We start from the raw sequence: 17,047 nt of genomic DNA on the forward strand, positions 1-17,047 counted from the left end.
GAGTGCGACCACCCAGCAAATTACTTATCCACTGAGTGATCCACCCATCAAATCCATACCTCCTCAATTTGGAGACCAGGATGTAGTGCGAGACAGTGTATAAGGAAATAGGAATTAGCAAGAAAAGTGGGACCCCTCTACCTGGAATTTCAATATGCTCAAATGTGTTGAGATATAAGTTTCATTACAGTGTTATGGCCCCAACAGCAAAGTTTGGGATATATAATAAAAACATGGCATCTGAATACAGAAGCAGTAATACTTCAGAAATTAGTATTTGTGAGGGACTAGCCCTCAGGACCTACACTTGCTGGAATTGGTGTCGAAATCTCATTGTAACTCCTAAACAAAGTCTCATTTGCGTCACAAAAGGCCTGCCTGAGAGGATGGAGACTGCACTGGTGGCCTGCATATGGCCTGAGGCTGCATGTACAGGGATTGAGATAAGGATGGAGGGGCAGAGGGGGTGGAGGTCCACTCCAGCTGCTCAGGCTTATGACTCAAACACGCTTACTCATCCTTGCAAAACAAGGAAACTGCCTATAAAACAGGGGGCTGCAATGGTGGGCTTTGGGAGCCTCACTGACACCAACTCACCCCCATTGGTTGGTCCAATGCTGGATCCAGGACTGGTGACTTCGTATTATCTACCTCTAAATTTTTCTTCTCCTACTCTCTCTCTCTCTCTCTCTCTCTTCCTTCCTATCATCATTAGGTAATGCAATGCCTAACCATGATTTCTTCTCAGGTTGTGCATCTTAAACATATATGTATGTTTGCATATATGTATCTTGTGATCTAATTGTCAGCCTTTATGATCATGCAGCCTAAGATAATTGAAGTATCTGTATTCCTGCTATAGCTTTAAGTAAACCTAATATTCAAATACAGACCTTGAGTGTCGTTTCACCTTAATCTGATCAAGGGGTATTGGACAGTCGAGCATTTCCTCCGACTGTGACATTTTAATCACTCTTCCCGGAAGGGCCAGGTCTGAAAAGGCTGGATCCAGCCACACCTGGGCACCTCTCTGAGAAGGAGTTTAGAAAGCAAGGGGGTCCGATCTGAATCTCCCTGGGTTGCCCTACCCAGGTCATGACAGTATTGTTCCTGGTTTCCTAGCTTTTCTATCTATATTTATATACACAGAAACATAAAACCATGCATATGTTGAATAATGCTGATACTTGCAGTTACCTTGTAACATTAAAAAAAGGATATATTGAACTGCTTCTGCTTAATATTTCAAAAACTTCTAGCAGACAAAGTTATCTGTAAAGTACTAATCAGAGCACCTATCATCTACTTGTAATAGAATGCACAAACCATCTGTTGGGTTGTGGGTTTTTTTCAACTGCTGATTTCATATGCTAACATAAAAAGCAAAAGAAAATAAAAATACTGAGTATATTTGAGTTTTTCCTACAGCACAGGAACCGTCAGTGACTGTTTAAGACTACACAAAAAGGCAAGAGGAAAAAACAAGTCTCTAAAGGGTGAAATTATCTGAATACACGTTGCAGAATTACATATGCCTAGATATGCCTTTATGGTAATAAAACAATTTGTCCAAGATTCCGTCTTGAGATTAATCTTACTAGTTTTTAGTATTCTATATCTCAAATTTTTTCACTGATCTTTTCAAAATGTTCTTGTGTCATACAAAAAAGAGTTAATTTAAGTACCAAACAAGATTTAAGAAATATCTGTATCAGTTCTTAATCACTGAAATTTGGAAAGAAACTTTGTAACGAATTTCTCTTTTGGAATGAAGGCTCTTAGATAGTTCATAAAATAACGCATATTCCTTCCTGTCTTAATTACTCTCTGCCTTTTTTTTTTTCCCTACATAATTCCCAATCACCACTACAAAAGAAACAGGACACTTCAGACAGCAATCTCCTTGATTAGACAACCATGTTTAATTCCTTGAGTTACACTCCGAATGCTGTGTAGTGTCTTATTATGAGAGGATTAAAAGCCTAGCACAGAAAAAGATCTTGTTTCAACTCTGAGCTTTAATAATGCTTGAAGCCTGCCATGGAAATAGTGTCACTTGAAGACAAATGAACCTAACAACTTAGATGGTGGTCAGATGGATGGTACTAGAGAATACTTAGTGCTATTACAAAACTATGCAAAACTACTTTTAAGTCTTTATTTTTTATCTAATTTACTATTTGTTTCTGGAAGCAAAAAACTTCACTGTATTTTCCCCAACCTTTTAAAAATAATGTAATGAGAAGTATGACAGTGAATGGGCTCTTTGCAGGGATATCAATGAAGATGGTGCGCAAAAGAACTGTTATAAGTGACCCTAGCACAGGAACACCTGTAAGAGGAACTAGAGGGAGGATCCTTAGGACCCTGAAAGACTCGGGAGGGTTGGGAAAGGGAGGGGTCGGTATTCCCCTCCACTTCCTGCCATACTCTATAAAAGCCCTGAGAACTAAAAACTCAGCCCCTTTTTCTTCCTGTAGCCTCCTTGCAGCTGCTCTTGCTCAGAGATTCTTCAGTTTGCCACGTGCTCTGCAGAATCCAACTTCATCTGGCGCTGTGAGGAGCTGTGGACCCCTCTACTGAAGCAGCCTTGCTGCAAGGAACTCTCACCCATCTATTCCTGCAATCATCAAGATCAGTTTTGTATATATTTGTATATAAGTTTTTATATGTTTTGTTTTGATTTTCCCATGTGTTACTCCCTTTTTCTGTGTTACAGTAAATTTGTTCCAGTTTCAATTTCCAAATCTTAAGTCTCTCTCCTTATTCCCCTTCTACTTTCCCTTGGGAGGGTGGATGGGGGGTAATAGGGAGCAATTCTGCCCTCAGGTTTGTGGTTTGCCCTGACCAATAAACCAGGACAAGAAAACACTATCTTTTACATAATTAAAATTTGAGAGTTTGAGGAACTAAACACACAAGTTTCGATTATATATTTCCACTACATTTTTATGTGTACTATGGGTGAATTTATTTTACTACAGAATTTGAGGAAGATACAGGGTCTAGCCTTTAAGAACTCAGACTCAAACCAGCTGATTTCAGTTTATTAGTTTCCACATGTAATTCAGTTATTTTTCCTTCAGTGTCCTGTCTTAAAAACCAACAGATAATAGTACTGCCACTTATTTCCAATTATTGTTGTTTCTTTAAACTCTTAAGATTTTTAAGATAGGAATATGTGTATAGGTTAACTGCCAAACATGATGGGGACAGAATTTGGTTGTGCATAGTCATGAGAAACATGTACACAGTACTCCACTGTAATAGGAAATCAAAAGATGAAGCCATAAAATTTAAAGAGAGGGTGTACTTAAATTCTAAAAGTTTTACTCAATGTTACAAAAATAGCCTGATAGCAGAAAACTTTCAATTCTCATATAAAGGTTAGATTTTTTTAAAAACTATCAGCAGCATCTGTCACCAACCTTTTCATAGAAAGATACTGGCTGATAGTTTGTGAGAGATTATTTAATGCACTTGCTTTTTCAAGGCCAGAGGGCTATCATGTTTAAACATGTCATGACTGACAGATGTTTGTCTAACCTGCTTTTCTAATTCCAGATATCCAATAGTTCACTCCCAGGAAATCTGTACCTGTAGAATCAGATGATATTGCTGATCATCTAAAGTGTGACTTACAACTTTTTTCAACAAATCCTTTCATAGGAAGAGTAGACGAATATTGTTACCAAATAATAAAAAAAAAAATAATAAAAAAAATTTCTTCCCTATGGTTCCCTATTTTCTTTGGTACATGTTTCATAAAATTCTAGTAATTTTTTACACAGAATTTATCCATTAACTTCTTGACTATCCTGGGCAATACAGTAAAGCTGAGGCTCTACCAAAATTCAGAAGAGGAATTAAGTTGTTTTGCAGGCTATGTAACTTATTTATATGTTCATATGATTACATTTTAGCAGCAACATGGCATTGTTGACTGATATGTTACTTGCTGTTTTAATAACTGCAAAACTTGAGCAGAGCTGCTGTCTAGACACTTAGTCCCACTGGGTATCTCTGCTGATTATTCTGGCAACAGGACATCAAGTTGAACTATTCCATATTCATTTTTTCAGAGGATGTCTCTTGTTTTTCAATATTATTTTGCATTCTAATTCTGTCCTGTAACATACTGATGAATCATTTAACACCCTTTAGTCTTTACTTTTAAGAAGCATACACTTTATTTCATTATTTAGTCATTAGTGACTGCAATGAAAGTACTGGGCCCAAAAAGAAACATATGAAGAACTCTAACAGATATTTTTGCATGTGAACATAGATTTCTTCTTGTATCCCTTTTGTCAAGTTTTCATAAATTTCATTTCCACCCCAGATGAACTGTGTTCAGAAGCATTCACTTTCATCTAAATTTCAGTCCTCTCAAAGACTATTACATTTTCAAACAAAAGCCATTAATCTTCTAAATTAAAACAACAAAAGTCAAGATATGCAAAACCTCAATTCAGGAGGATTAATTATTATAAAATATGTTGGTGAAGGAATTAATTAACAAACAAAAAATTACTGAAGTTTTTTCTAATAAAAATTTATCTGAAATGTGGTAGCTTTAAGTCCTCTTATCTGTCAATAGAAAGCTAAAAATATTTTTAAAAAATTGTTCCACAAACTGAAAAATATTGAGGATTGTTTATTCCATCTTCTCTTCTTTCTCCTTTCTCCTTCCTTGTTTTGAATCTTACATATTTGGAAGCTGTGTTTATTGTTGCTACTTCAGGGTTTTTTTAATTTATTTTGGGGTATTTTGTTTCTGAATGTTAAGTAATTTGTGTAAAAAGTAGGTTACCATAGTAGATAAATTAATAATAACAATTAAGACAAAACAACCACCACCAACAATAAAAAATCAATTTGCAAAAATAGAGCCACCAGGCATTACACATGGAAGGTGTAACTTCAGCAGGATGATTAGTACTATACAATTCTGTGATAAAACATTTTATAAAAATAATATTTCAGACATTCACTAATTATCATCATTCAAATGCAGATATATATAACTGTGTACGTGGAGGTTAATAAGGAATGGATGATTACTGATATTATTCTAGAGTCCAATTTATATGTAGAAAAACAACAAGGAATTTGAGGGAAAAAATGGTGAACCAGTCCAGTTTGAAGGCCTGGATTAGTGACAAACAAAATCTATCTAAAACGTAAAAAGAACTTGCATCTCCATGGGTACCCAGAAATAAGAACAGAAAGCTGAGTATCTGAAGTGCCACATATTCTTGCAAATACAGATTCACTATTCTTGGTTCACTGTTCTTGCTGCAAGTTTTCTCCATATTTAATGACACTTGCGCAAGAAACATAGGAAAACTTCTATGTTCTGAAAGTTCTTGATTGCTGAACTAGAAGATCCAGGTGATCCAGGCTGTCTGAAGAGGTTACTGAGCCACCATCCCTGAGGACATCTAAAAAGAAAGATGTGGCACCAGGGGACAGGGTTTAGTGGTGGATGTGGCAGAGTTAGGGTAGTGGTTGGACTCGATGATCTTGAAGGTCTTTTCCAGCCTGACTGATACTGTGATACTGTGAAGATATTCTGGGAGGAAAAAAAACACACAGCACAACAAAACTATGCATGAGGTATTCATCCTTTATTTTCTCTCTTTACGTATTTCTACAGCTTATTTATCGGTACGAGTCACTTACACAGTTGAAGAATCACTAGAAGGAATTAGGAGCCCAAATAGGATTCAGCCCCAGGACTACATTCAGCAAATAGGGTGTGTGGGATTATACCCATTCAGATGAAATAATCTTTGTTGATCTTTTATTTGATCTGCTTTGGGGTTCCTCTTTGAGCTTTGCACAAAGCATCACTACAGTAGCAGCAAAAAAATACTGTAAGATCAAAACAATGCAACTTTTTCCATATGGTTAGAGTAGGAGGAGAAGACAGATGTCAGGCAAATCCAAGTGTTATAAAAGGTTGAATATTTTGGTAAGTGTCCTGCTTTGAATGAGGATGAAGCCAATTTCTTTTTACTGATTTTTTTTTTTTTCTTCAGTGAACAATCTTAAGTAAGACACTTGCTGAAAGTAGGAGCAAGTTTTCCAGCCAGTGGACTGATAACACTTGAATGTTTTTAGTTACTGCTGAGAGACTGAGGACACTTTGCTCTTCTTGTTGAATCTGCTACTTTGGACACTAAAGGAGCGGAAGAGTCGTATCTACAACCCTCCTGTAGGGAGAAGCAGACTAGACATGGGAAAATTGGCCAAAGAGAGCATTCCATCCCATACATGTCTCTCTCAGGATAATTTTAGGGGTCACAGAAGTCATGCCCCTTTTTCCTATCTTCTGTCCATGGCCAGTGTCCAGGGAGGAGTCCATCTATCCATCACCACTGATCCCCAGGCTTTTGCATTCCTGACCCTCATAACTGTCCCCTCAGCTCCTGTCTGCTCTGCCGCTCTCTCCGGCAGCACTTGAGGACATTTCAGAACTGCTCACAGCTCGGGACGTGCTGTGGGAATTGTTGTGGGTGGTCATAGGGTTTTGCACATCCTGCACATACTTGTATATATTTGTACATATTTTTTTTAATCATTAGCATTTAATTAAGGCTGTCTAGTTCATTTTTTAATCCAGAAAGCCTCTCCTTTATTATCTGTCCCCTTCCCAGCATTGTTGCTGGCTCAATTGCCAATCCTGAGTTAAATTGTGACAATACATCATAGTAAAACAGAAAACTCAACTGATCCAGTTTAAAAAAGAATGAATAGCAAGTGATGTGTTCCACACAGTGAGACCAGTCACTTCATTCAATAAATTATTTTCAATTTTTGTAAAAGACACTTCTGTCTTTCAAGGTCATTTTGAGAAAATGGCAAATGCGGAAACACTGCCAAAGGCTAGAAGATAAAATATCTTATTTTCAATTTAACATGTTTCATTTCTAATATTCAATTTTAAGACAACAAGTTGAAGCAAATAATTCCAAACTGTGGAATACATGCCACACTGAACTAAGTCTTAATTATCTCTGCACATTTCTGTTTGTTTCTTCCTGAGTATTAAATGCTCATGCTCGTCCTTTATTTTCCATTTTATTTCATTAAAGTAAATATTTTTCATGTGCAAAATATCATTAGCATAAACTCCTGTATATTGATGTCTTTGGTCTCGGGTAAAAGCAGCTTCTATATAGACACTAGGCTAGTATGAGTGTTTCTGACTTCTGTAAGTTACCCCTAGGACTTCATGTAAATCTTTTCCTGCAAAGCCTCCAGAAACATCAGCCCAGCTGGGTCAAACAGAACAAATCAGATTCCACATGAAATAGTAAAAATGGAAATCTAGAGATGAGATGTGCCTAAGTGAGTGAAAGAATGGATTCTCGATCCTAGGTGCTAGAAAAGGTAAATGTGACACAGCCAAAATGTGCCACGGTGACTAAAAGACTAAAGAGTGAAGAAATAGGATGTATGGTAAGAAATGGGGTTTGGAAAACCAGGCTAGGCATGACAAGGGCCTGCAATGCTCTGAGTATGTATCTTCATGACTATGTAATTGTAATGCTGGTATGAACTTACAGTACTTCTCAGCATTGCCAATAAAAATACTCAAGATTTAGGCTGGAAATAGGGAATTATTTATGTTACAGATACTATGGTATTTCTTGTAGTTTGATAAATAAATGAAAACCAGAGGGAAGAACAACCTGATATAAATCAAAAGTGTACATTGAAATTTTCAGATAAACCTTAACAAGAAATTTTGATAAACTTACACTGTTTTATTCTTCAGCTACATGCTTTCATTATAATAAAATAAAATATAATTTTAAAAGAGTTAATGTTTATAATGTTTTAATCTCTTATTACAGTTAAAGATTTTTAAAAGTTTAATATATTGGGAAGATTAATGGAAAAACATCTAAACAAATGTATAATAGTTAGTAAAACTGTTGCAAAAATAGTAATATTTTGCATCTGTGGCTTAAATTATTGGTAAGCTATGAATTTTTGAAATTAAAATCAGAAATCTTAGACACTTCTGAACTTACATTTTTGGTAAAGCTTAGGTTTGGGGATTTTTGTGTTGTTTGGTGTTTTTTTTCAGTATTGCTAGGGATCACTACACAGTTATTTATCTTCCTGTGGAAGTTGCAGCAGTTCTCAACTTTTTACGGGAAAGTCTTCCTTTCTGAAGCTTTTAATGGCACACATCTACTTATTTCCCTAGTGCAAATAGTTTATTTTAGGTCGTCAATCCTGTATTCTAAAAAATGTTTTAAACAACACCAAGAAATTTGTATGCTAGAAAATTCTGCTAAAACATAGCATAATATTTAAGGAGCAGCTTCAACCTAAAAAATGAAGTTTGAGTTATAAAAGGAAAGAGCGATCTCTTAAGCCCCTTGCAACAGGGTATAAGAAAATGTGTCATGAGGATAAAAAGTAGCTGTTAGAAAGCAATGATCATGTTTTAAGAATATGTTAACCTATATGTCGCAGCACAGTCTTCTTAAGTTTAGCACAGGTTCCCAAAATATGCTCTCTATATAATATGCTCTCTATCTAATATGTGTACTGTTTGTATGCTCTCTAATATGTGTGCTATTTGTGTGAACTTTACCGTTTCTAAAAATAAAATAGGGGAATCAATTGTAATTTATTTATTAATAACTGTGTAGGGATATAAAGATTAAAAGTACGTATCTATGCATTAATATATAAAATATATATACATATATGCACTTTTAATATGTGTATTATGATGTTTATATAAAGAGAGAAATTCAGATATACAGATGTAGGTGTCTGTGTGCACTTACATACCTATATATGCCCATACTATTATTACTACATAACTGTTTTCATCGGGGGGAAAAAAAAAGAGGGGGGAAAAAAATAACAAAAATATTCAAGTCAGCAGCATTTCTGGAGGTTTACCTACAAATATTCAGCATTAAATAGATTTTCCAGAGATAGCTGTTTCTCTCTCTATGCACTTTCTCTTTTTCTCTTACTATGGAAAATCTGAACATTTCCTTTTTCTACTGCTGTTTGATGCTACCCTTAAGACAACCATATTTTCAGAAATATTTTACAGATATAGGTACACTCTGTGCAGCTGATTTTTCATTGCCAGATCTTGCCTTCATGTTGAATCTTTTGAAAATATTTCAGCAAAACAGTGCAAGCATTTCTGAAAATAAGTCCAGAGGAAAAAAAAATGTTAGTTTATCCAATGATTAAAGGACATGGGTAGCAGCAACAAAAATAACTGTCAAGTCTTGCTTTCTAGTGGGCTTAGTACCCCATGTTTCAGATCAGCACGCTTACATTTATGGAGATGAGAGATATGCTCTTTACTAATGATACGAAAATCTACGAAAACTTAAATAATTCTGCTCTTTTAGAACATTTTGAACTTGCAATGTAGACTTAAAATTATTTTCATTTCCTCAAATGTAATTGAACAATAAACATGTACATTGAACATTTAAATCTGAACTAGCCACTTTAGACTACTGATAAATTTAATGAAGAGAAGTAGGCATGTCTGAAAGACAATTCACCTTATTCTAAAATGTGCATCTCAAAAAGAGGTAAGATAAAGCCTCATCAGTGACTGAATGAATTACTTAAACTTAGGTGTCCTACTGACCCATTAAACATAGCAAATGTATTAAATTGGAAACAGCTGAGGAAACTGGTCAGAGAAACACAGTGAAACTTGGAGCTAGTAAGAAAACATAGGAATGGGAATTCTATTAGAATTCCATTAAAACTGATGATGGAGCTGGAGGAAGGTGTAAAGGATACTGAAATTGGAAGATTAGGTAATAGTGGCAAAGAAACAAAAGAATGAGAGGTCTGACGAGCTGTTAAGGAACTAGGGGACAACTGGATTGATTAGTCTAGGACAGTATACAGGAAAGAATTCACAGTTCTGCATTAGAGTAAGTAACCTGGTGAGTAAACCAAGGAGGTAGGCTGTAAGAGAAGCCAGTAAACTAGAGTAAAATTGTGTAAGGAATCAAGGATTTGAATAAGGTTGTGGAAAGGAGAAAGAAAGTTAGGATAAGATCCAGAACGAGAACACATAGTTAAGACAAAAAGTTTAAAGAGGATAGAACAAAAGCAATTATGTTTGGGAGCACCAAGAAGAAAAGTGTGTCCGTGCCTGCCAGAAGGATCTCAAATGCAGCAGAACTCTGAAGACTTGCTATCCTTCCAGCTGTCTTATTCCCTAGTCTTTCTGCAGACAGAGTACACAATCACCATTGTAATTATCCACACAAAAATTATGACCTCCCTTTTCCTATCATTCTGTCAGATCAAGTGACAGTGAATCCTTCAGTTTCAGTTCTGCATACAAGTGGTGGAAAAAAGAAATGACAGCACATGAAGTGACTTCAGCGTTCTTCTGCTTCCTTTGTTAAAAACCAAATCTGCTGAACAACCCACATTAGAATATACAAAGCCAAAAGACTTAACAGTTAGGAAATTCCAGAACTAGATTTTCCTTGTAACTTTAATTCCATCTATGTAAACATGCAGTCTAGAGCTATATGATCATGCATTGTTTTCATCACCAGATTCTTTTTCAACAGGGGCACAGAACATACATCCTCTGGGAAGGAATCAGAAATTTCTGTGGTCTGTGTTGTGTATGAACCCTGTCTCTTTTGTTGTGAAAGTCAAAAGTATAAAAGCATAGAATGTACATAACCATTTTTAAAACTTTCTTAATTGAGTTGAAAAGCCAGCTCATTGTAAAGACAAATGAATTATTCCTTTCTGATTCCATAACCTAGAAATACAGAGTATTAAACTACATCCCTAAGAGAGCAGTCTATATGAGATAGCCAAGTCAATGGAAAACATAAGGAGCTATAAATTTGACATCTATAGTATCTATTTTTAGGATCTGACTATCACAGTAGCATCCACAGCTCATATTTTGATATCTAAATAATACCAAGAGGATAGTACCTCCAGAAGGCCATAGCCACATTCAGTCGAGAAAATACTTAATGGTGTGAGAGCTCATGGGATAGACTAAGACACAGGAAAGTGTCTCGATTCCCCCTTTTGTAAGCTCAGGTACCAAGGTCAAAGCACTAAAGAAGAAACTCCATTTACATAGAAAGCAGAGCCCAGAATCCTCTCTCAAGACTAGAAATGTATACAACAGTGCATCAAGTACGTAAGATAAAAATAGAACTTATTTTTAGGTATCTACTGCAGTTATTGCCAACTTTGTCATGCAAGCTCTAAAACAATTTGATATGCAAGCTTTCAAACAATTTCAAGCAATCTAATAATGTTATAACACTAATTGTTCACTGTAAAACAATTTTCTTACAAATACAATCTGGAAAGTAGAACAATTATGTGTGTGCATTGTATCATGCATAAAGTCTAACCCTTAAGTCTCCTTAATGCCAATGGGGCTACCCACATACCGTACTTACACATGTAAGTACTGTGCAATTAATGTACCAGGATGTTCTTTAGAAGCATACCAAAGAAATTAATAAAGTAGAATGTGCTTGTTATTACCCAAAAACCTCCTTAAGACAACATTTGTTATATTGTGGATATGGTCTGTATTGGAACATACATTGTTGCAATTCAAGAAATGTTGAATTCTCACCGTTTTCACAAAGCAAAACTATGTTGTTTTTTTTCTGAAGGGTCCTAAAGTATTGAAGTAGTATGAAGTAGTATGTACAGGAAGAAAAATACTGCAGAGACCCAGGTGTCAACAATTTTACACTGACTGTACCAGACATCCAGGTGTATACCTAAAGGCTTGGTGGAAGTCAGAAGTCATAAACAGGTGGACTCACCTGTTTATGTTATTGGTAGTACCTGTCATTCAGGACTGAAAGGTAGTTTACATATCCTGTAGTCATAGTGAAATAAAGAAGTTAGCACCACTCATAAAAAGATTAATTTCTACAGAAGGAGTGAGACAACTTGTCAGAGCATTAGAAGATAGTTGGATCACAGAGCTTTCAAGCAAAGCCATTTTTGCAGTGCTTGACCGTCTCTGGCTATAGCATTAAAAATTCATATAGGTAAATGAAAGGTTTTAGATGTAAAAGGATACAGTATTGGACATTAAATCTAATTTAAATATTTTCATATCTCAAAATGTGACATTTTCATTAATAATAAAATAGGATCTCCCTGCCTTAGTGTTATTTTAAATCAGAACATATTTAGCATATTTCCTCAACAAGACTAGGAGCTACTAATGACGAGATGTGTTGTTTAGGTAGCAATGAATGAAGAACATGGAATAAATGGATTATAAAAACCCAAGAGCAGTAAGAATAAATCAGATCTATATTATCACAGAGTATGTATGTGGCAAGGAAGTTCATTCTAGCAAGTCAACTCCTACAGACAAATAAAGTAGTGCCATTAAAATTCATTTCTGTCAGTATGCAGATCTCTGAAGATTTTCAGATCAGTGACACACCTAGTATAAAACCTATAGAATGAGATTATATTTATACCAGTTTTTAACCTCTTCTATTCAGGTCAGAAACCTTGAAGAGATATTTTTAATTTAGCTGTCTTTATTGTGTATCTTGCTAACATTTTGTATTGAATTCTATTATAAGCATCTTGTTGTTCAGAATAACTTCCTATGTTCATGAAAACTTCAGCATTACTTTTTCTTGGAACTGTACTCTTAAGTCATTAATTAGTTATTCCACATTTTAAGCAATGTAGCTGCTATGGAATGAACTAATGGTAACTGACAAAACAATAGTTTCTAGTAGTATGTTTTACATCTCTACAAAAAAGCTTAACATACTCAAAGTTATACCTGCATGTATCTATTTACCTACAGCCATATTAATCCTAACAAATGCACAGTGCTGTCTCTTTATCTAATCAAATATTTAATAGAATAAATTTTACTTTCAATATGAAGAATGCAAATAATTCTTCTGTGTTTTTAAGTATAACTATACATTTATTTCCATAGAAAAAAAATAAATTACAAAAGAAATTAAAATGAAGCTATTTTAAGCACAGTTAAACCAGGATTATGTGTATCACAGTATTTCTGAACGCTCTGTGTTATTTACATTTCCTTCTTCTCATGATTTTCATTTCACTTTAGGCTGGATGCAAGGAGGGTGGGGATTGAGAAAGAAACGCAATTCAGTATTAACAGAAGTACCATATGAAATGCAGGCACTGGGATGTGTCTTGCTTGTTCTTACAGCTTTTCAAGTGTCACTCATGTAACAAATCCTTATTTTTCTCTGAGGCTGTGGCACAATGTAATCGCCGAGTTCCAGGAAAGCAAACGGTATTACTTTTGAGCTTTCACCTGGCTTCCAATACTCTGAACATCACCTCCCGCTAGCATTTTAATGAACTTCTGAGAAAGTTGGGTGCCGACCATCCCAGCTCTTCATGCCGGCTCTGAAAAGCGCGTGTGCTGGGCCAGTCCCGTGGAGAAGGGCAGGGGCTGGGGTAGACAAGGGCAGAACAGGGCAGGGCAGAATCCCCTCTCCGCGGCAGTCGGACCCTGAGGCTGGCTGGCCTCTCCCAGGATCCTCGGGCAGCCCCCCAAGCGCACTTCCCGCTCAACTAGACGCCCCTCGGCTCCCAACCCCTGCCATGTCAAACGGAGGAGTCCTCCCGCCCCCAGTCCCCGCTACCCTCCCGCAACAGCGCCCGCACACGTGCCCATCTACACCCCCACCCCCGTAACTTCCCGCGCAGCCTGAAGCCCACCCCCACGGCCGGGGGGCAGTAACCCCCGCAGCCCCCGATCCGCGGCCGTCGAGCAGGTCGCGCCAGTGCCGCCGTGATTCCCTACCTGCGCCCGCCTCCGTCACCTGTTGCCCGGTTGCCTCTATCCCCGCAGCCTCCCGGCGCCTCCTCGCGCTCCGGCGGAGCCAGGGGCTTCTCTGGCTCCCGGGCCACCTCCATCCCGCCGGGCACCGCCTCTGCCTCCTCCTCCTCCAGGGACTCCACGTAGAAGACGGTGCGGGGCTGTGGCGGCCCCGGCCCGTGGCCGTGCCCCAGCCCGTGTCCCCCGCCTGGCCGGCCGCCGGCGGGCAGCAGCGTCCCGTTGGGCGGGCTGGCTGTGGTGGCCGCTGAGGAGGAGGCGGATTTCTTCCAGAAGACGCTGTTGCCTCTCTCCTGGCTTTTCAGCAGGCGGCTCTGGCTGGGCCCCCAGTGCTCGAAGCTGCTGTCGGGTGGCAGGCAGCCGCCCCCCGCCGGACCGCCCGCCGGCGAGGGGTGGCTGAACAGTTTCCAGCGGAGGCGCAGGATGTGCTTCACGTCGAAGTCTTTCCTGCCGGAGCCGGACATGGTGCCGCGGCGGGCGAGGAATGGGCGCAGGCTGATGCGGGGCTCACGGCGGCCAGGCAGGGCCGGGAGGCGGTGGCAGCGGTGACAGCGCGGGCGACCCCGCTCCCGGCAGCGGCGGCAGTTCCTCCGGGCCGCGCTGCGCCTGCAGGGCGAGGGCTGGTAGCGGCCAAGAGGAAAGAGATGTGCGCACACACCAGTGCGGAGAGAGGGAGGCTGGATGGAGTGATGCACAGAGCCGAGAGGAGGTAGAGAGAGCAGGAGGAAGAGAGAGGAAAGAGATGCCGAGAGCTGACGAGAATTGCAGGGCGATCAGTGGAAAGGGGTGGAGAGAGAGGCAGAAATGAGAGACACCTCTCAGGGGAGACAGGCACTTGCGAGGGAAGAGCGGGTGACGGAGGCTGCGAAAACGCGCTAATCTGATTAACGGGGAGCCAGCGGAGCTACAGCCTGGAGAGGACCGGCGGCGGCAGCAGCCACACTGGGAGGCAGGTGGCTCTTCCACAGTCTCTTAGAGCTCCGTGACCGAGTGCAGCCAGAGAGGGAAAAGTCACCTGGAAGCTTTTCTCCACCTCCCGCCTTCCCACCCCATTTCTCAAGGGAGTCCCACGCCTGCAGTTATCTGGGATGGCAAAGCCAGAGAGCTTGCACGGAGAGAAAGCGAGACTCCTTTATATACACTGTATGTAGGGGGGACGGGGGGAGGAAGCACAACACAAAAAAAAACCCAAACACGCCCATCAAGCTGTCAAAGCCCTCACTGTACAATTTTCTATCTCAGCCCCTCTCACCGAGCCTCACACCCCCACCCCCCCCCCCCCCCCCCCCCCCCCCCGCATGTGGCGCAAATGTGCTCTGGGGCCGTTACTGTGAAGAGACAGAGGTAAAAAGAGGTGTTTCAATCTTCCTCATGCAAGTAGTCGGCAGGTCACTGTCCCTTACACCCTCATCCTCCCCATCTAGTGCAGGTCTTCTCACCTTGGTATTTTGGTTTTGAGACCACTAATACTGAGAGCAAAGTGAAGCAAAACAGCAAATGCAGCAGCAACAATAAACACAAGAGCGTGACTCATAGGAGTACAAACTTAATAGACTGCATGCAGACTGGCTGAGGTTACAGGTTAACAGTTTATTCTGCAAGCTCCATTCATTAGCCTGTTAGCTCAGTGTTGCTGTACCAGTAGAAAGCATTGGATAGAGGGACATTGTGTCAAGCAGAAATAGCATACCCATCTGCTTCTTACCTTTTATATCTGCTCTTAATGCAGTCTGACAGTGCTAAACCCAAGGGAGGTTCCAGCACAACAGAAATCTGCTTAGGAACATCTGCCCACCTGGGAAGGGTGTCATGAAGTACACTGTGCATCTGGGACATAATTACAGAATAAAAAGCTTCATGGAGAAGTGTAGGAGACGGTTATGGGGGCAAAACTGCACTGCATGTCATCATGTGCTAGCTCATAAATCCCCGTGCATGAAAAGTTGCCAGCAATAAAATATACAGAGTGCCTACAATCCATTGGTACTTTAGAAAGTAGTATTTTAGAAGAAGATTTATACCTAGGAAAATGATGAAAAATACTGTATTTTTCTCCAGGTACTCCTGGCATTCACCAGCTTCACCCATGCACTCATGAGCTATCAAAAAGTTTTTTATACTAACTGTGAATTTAAGAAGTAAAGTTGAAGGAACTCTTTCCCTCAAGCTGTAATATTTTAAATCCTCATTCACAAAACACTGTAGCTTGAAAGTTTCTCCAGAGAAACACAGAAGTCAAACATTAATTAACAGTTTTATTACTGTTTTATTTACTTTTTCATGGAAGTGTATTATGGTTTTATTTAGTTTATCACTGAAGTGGCGCTTCTGGGTACAAACCGATATTAGATTTTGTGTTTTATTGTTGATTAAGTTCTGGATTTAACAGAACAAGAAATTCAGGACACAAAGTCCTACTTCCAAGGGAAGAAAAATTGCTACTGTGCATTTTAAGTATTGATTTATGCCACAACAGCTGGACTGCAAACTCTCCAGTGCCTCAATTTTGCTCTCAGTATTCAGTCATAAAAAAAGACAAAAGCCATTCTAAAGCAAACAGAAGAGACAGTTCATTTTTATAACCAGAAATGGATCTGAGTGAATATGTGTTGCTTGGGAGAGCAGCAGGAGGAAAAGCCTAAAAATCTTCATCTAGAACAGGACAGATGAAATTTTCATAATTTCAGAGACTTTAGAAATGAATTTCCTATGACAATTTCTTATGTGAAACCATCTGTAGTGAATCCTGGTTATTTAATGTCTAGTTGCAAGCTCTAAAAGATGCTTCTATTAATATATAGATACACCATATGCTCTGTGTTCTGTATTTAATAACTCTTAATTGATTAGGAAAATTCATAAATAATCTGATTAGAGAATTACATCATTTCCTTGCCATATTATACATCTTATACATTTAAAAATCTTCATTAACATTTTGGTTGATCATTTGATGTGAACAGTTGATAGGTTAGAGTATCTAGATTTACTTCTGTTACAGAGATAAATATAAAGGACAATACATTCCAACACAATTATTTTTATGAATATGCTTTGCATGTTACTTAATTAATATACTACAGCATTACTCAGGAAAGTGATTCAGTTTTCTTTCATCTTTCCAGTACAAGCTAGCAAGAAACTAGAAGGGGAAAAAAAAAAAAAGTAAAA

General features: G+C 38.8%; 1 protein-coding gene across 1 annotated transcript in view; it reads right to left on the minus strand.

Annotated features, from left to right (window-relative positions):
* Positions 1–14,400, minus strand: part of KLHL1 (kelch like family member 1) — a 195,796-nt gene extending 181,396 nt beyond the window's left edge. The window contains exon 1 of the mRNA XM_051607919.1: positions 13,844–14,400. Coding sequence (XP_051463879.1) covers positions 13,844–14,340 — 497 coding nt within the window. The 5' untranslated portion in view covers positions 14,341–14,400. The remainder of the gene's footprint in view (positions 1–13,843) is intronic.
* Between the last annotated feature and the right edge of the window lie 2,647 nt (positions 14,401–17,047).

This window comes from Apus apus, chromosome 1 (assembly GCF_020740795.1).
Source record: "Apus apus isolate bApuApu2 chromosome 1, bApuApu2.pri.cur, whole genome shotgun sequence".
In the NCBI taxonomy this organism is placed as follows: Eukaryota; Metazoa; Chordata; class Aves; order Apodiformes; family Apodidae; genus Apus; species Apus apus.